General features: G+C 35.2%; 1 protein-coding gene across 8 annotated transcripts in view; it reads right to left on the reverse strand.

Moving 5' to 3' along the window:
* The window catches only part of LOC119595127 (putative protein kinase C delta type homolog), a 33,830-nt gene that overhangs the window by 29,375 nt on the left and 1,955 nt on the right, over positions 1 to 2,500 (reverse strand). For 4 of the 8 annotated variants that reach the window (XM_037944290.1, XM_037944289.1, XM_037944294.1 and 1 more), the window contains exons 3-4: positions 2,087 to 2,272; positions 78 to 125 (exon numbers count right to left, since the gene is read on the reverse strand). In XM_037944290.1, coding sequence (XP_037800218.1) covers positions 78 to 125; positions 2,087 to 2,272 — 234 coding nt within the window. Of the gene's footprint in view, positions 1 to 65; positions 126 to 2,086; positions 2,273 to 2,500 lie in introns of all 8 variants that reach the window. The other 4 variants (XM_037944293.1, XM_037944291.1, XM_037944296.1 and 1 more) reach the window with 2 other exon arrangements.

The raw sequence follows: 2,500 nt of genomic DNA on the forward strand, positions 1-2,500 counted from the left end.
AAAATGAATTATATTAAAGAAAATAAAAAAGAAAATTAACCAACAGAAAATGATTACAGACATACTTTGAAACTCACGTGGTGAGAGGGTGTCCCGAAGGGGGGATGGGTTCTCGTGCTCCTCCTCTGTCACATGATGGCACACACAGGACACAAGTTAGTCTACAACTCATCTTACAAAGTTAACATTCATACCACATTCTACCACTTTAAGCCTTAATAGTGTGAAGAGTTTTATGTATTTTTTTTTTTTTTATAGAATTTTGCTTTTCATATGCACTTACCAATTTAAAATGATAAAAATGTAAATTGGGCTTTTTTTGGAAAATGTGGTACAAATATTTTGGGGACTATAAACAAACTAAAGAAGGTGAGGGGAAAACAATCACACTCTCTTACAGCATGCAATTAAAAGCCCAGACATTTCATTGGTCCTAAGCCAGTAAACCAGTTTTCTTCTCAAGTATGTTACTAACAGACTCAAATTCAATAGTGTTTTGCAAATAATCATATAGATGTGATGATGAGTGCCACTCCCTTTGCAACCTCTTCTCATACATGAAATACTGTAATCCAATAATTACAAAAGAGGATTATGAATAAACATTTGTGCTCAATCGCCTTTAGCATATTAACCCTTTGCCGACGGGTGGCATGTACGCACATGCCATGGCATGGCGGGACTATTTGCCGGGGGCAAGTATGTACATGCCGTGGTTTATGTATGGACATGCCATGAGTTTTTTTTTTTTTACAATCACAGCAAAATATTTTTTTTCTGCCACTGAAAGTGTGATTAAGTCATTTTAAACACTTTCTCATTTTTACTATGAAAAAAAAAAAAAAAATGCAACAAACCGACAATTTCAACTCCATGATGCCACACACTGCTTATTTTATTCAGACTATAGACTGAATAATGATCAATTATGAAGTCTATATAACAACAAAAATACCCTTCAGTCTCAATCTCAGGAAATATGGCAAGTAGAGACTTTAGAAAATAATGAAAACTGAAAATACAACATATCCTCGTAGTATTACGAAGAAACAGCATGGGATGCTGATATTTGGCATGAGTGGTCGCACATGCTAGGGCTACGATATAAGCCCCCGGCAGCGAGGCCCAGGCCACTATGAATACTACCCGTCGGGAAAGGGTTAATAAGGGTTAATTAATCCTGTCAACATATTAGTATATGAAAATGTAAATGCAGAAAACAAATCTAGATATATTGTTATTACAGAAAGACATTAGTAGATATATAAATTAGAAGAAAAAAATTAAGGTGTATTAATTCACTTATTTTGACTCTCCTTTTCAGAGAATTTTTTTTTATTTCTAATCACACTGACTTTATAAGAAATACCTTCCACTGGTATCATCTATTTTCCATCAATTCACTGGCTCTTATATCATTCATATTTTCTAACTGTAATTAAGTACAGATTTCATCTTTGTCTCTTTTGGGTTCAATTCAACTTTTGTTTATCTTTTGTAATTTCATGACAAATTTTGTCTCATTATTATCATGAAGAATTTGAAGAATCCATAAACAAAAACACACATTCCTATACAATCAGACACAGTCCCTCTAGTACCTCTAATTTGCTTACACTCAATACTCTTATTCCTACTTTCAGGATTTGTACAGCATCTTTAGTTTTCGTATTTGACAATATGAATATTAGAGTATCTACAACAAATAGATATCATTTAGAGAAAGAAGTCTGATACCTATACTATTTCACACAGAGACAAGAGACCCCACATACATAGAAAAATTACAACAGCAAAGCTTGTCATCAAAACTTCTTAAAAGTAGTGATTCTCTAAATTATTTGCTTCAAAGTCTCCGTTCCTAAGAAATTTGAACTAAACAATCAAATAGAGAAATTTCAACAAAACCATCTAATCTCTAATACACACCAAACAGTTTCCTAACAAAGCCACAAAGAACTAATAACATCATCAGCAAATAAACCGTAAGCAGAAGGATTGAGAGAGACCTAACTCACACCTTCAGTGCACTTCACACCACAATCAGTTAAATAATAAAATATATGCACTTCAAAAGAGAACATACCTGAGGCTCTATTAGCAGTTCTTTCCATGGATACTGAACGCCCTACAGACATATCCCGATCCATGGATAAATCTCTACTGCCAGGTTCCATGCTCTTTGATCGGACTTTGGATCGACTAAATCTTTTCTTTAGCGTGCCAAAGAAAGAATCTCGTTTGCGGCGGTTTCCTCGACTTCTACCCCGCTCTGGTAAGGAGAGAAAATGTGAAAAGCAAGCATGTATATATCAAGCTGTGTGTGCATAGCAGGAAGTCGGTAGTGCCCAACATGATAGTTTGAACATTTACAGAAGTCAGTATGGAAAAGTGTGTATTGATGACCACAGCTACATGCTAAATAGTGTGTGTGTGTGTGTGTGTGTGTGTGTGTGTGTGTGTGTGTGTGTGTGTGTGTGTGTGTGTGTGTGTGTGTGTG

Source organism: Penaeus monodon, chromosome 35 (genome assembly GCF_015228065.2).
Source record: "Penaeus monodon isolate SGIC_2016 chromosome 35, NSTDA_Pmon_1, whole genome shotgun sequence".
Classification (NCBI taxonomy): Eukaryota; Metazoa; Arthropoda; class Malacostraca; order Decapoda; family Penaeidae; genus Penaeus; species Penaeus monodon.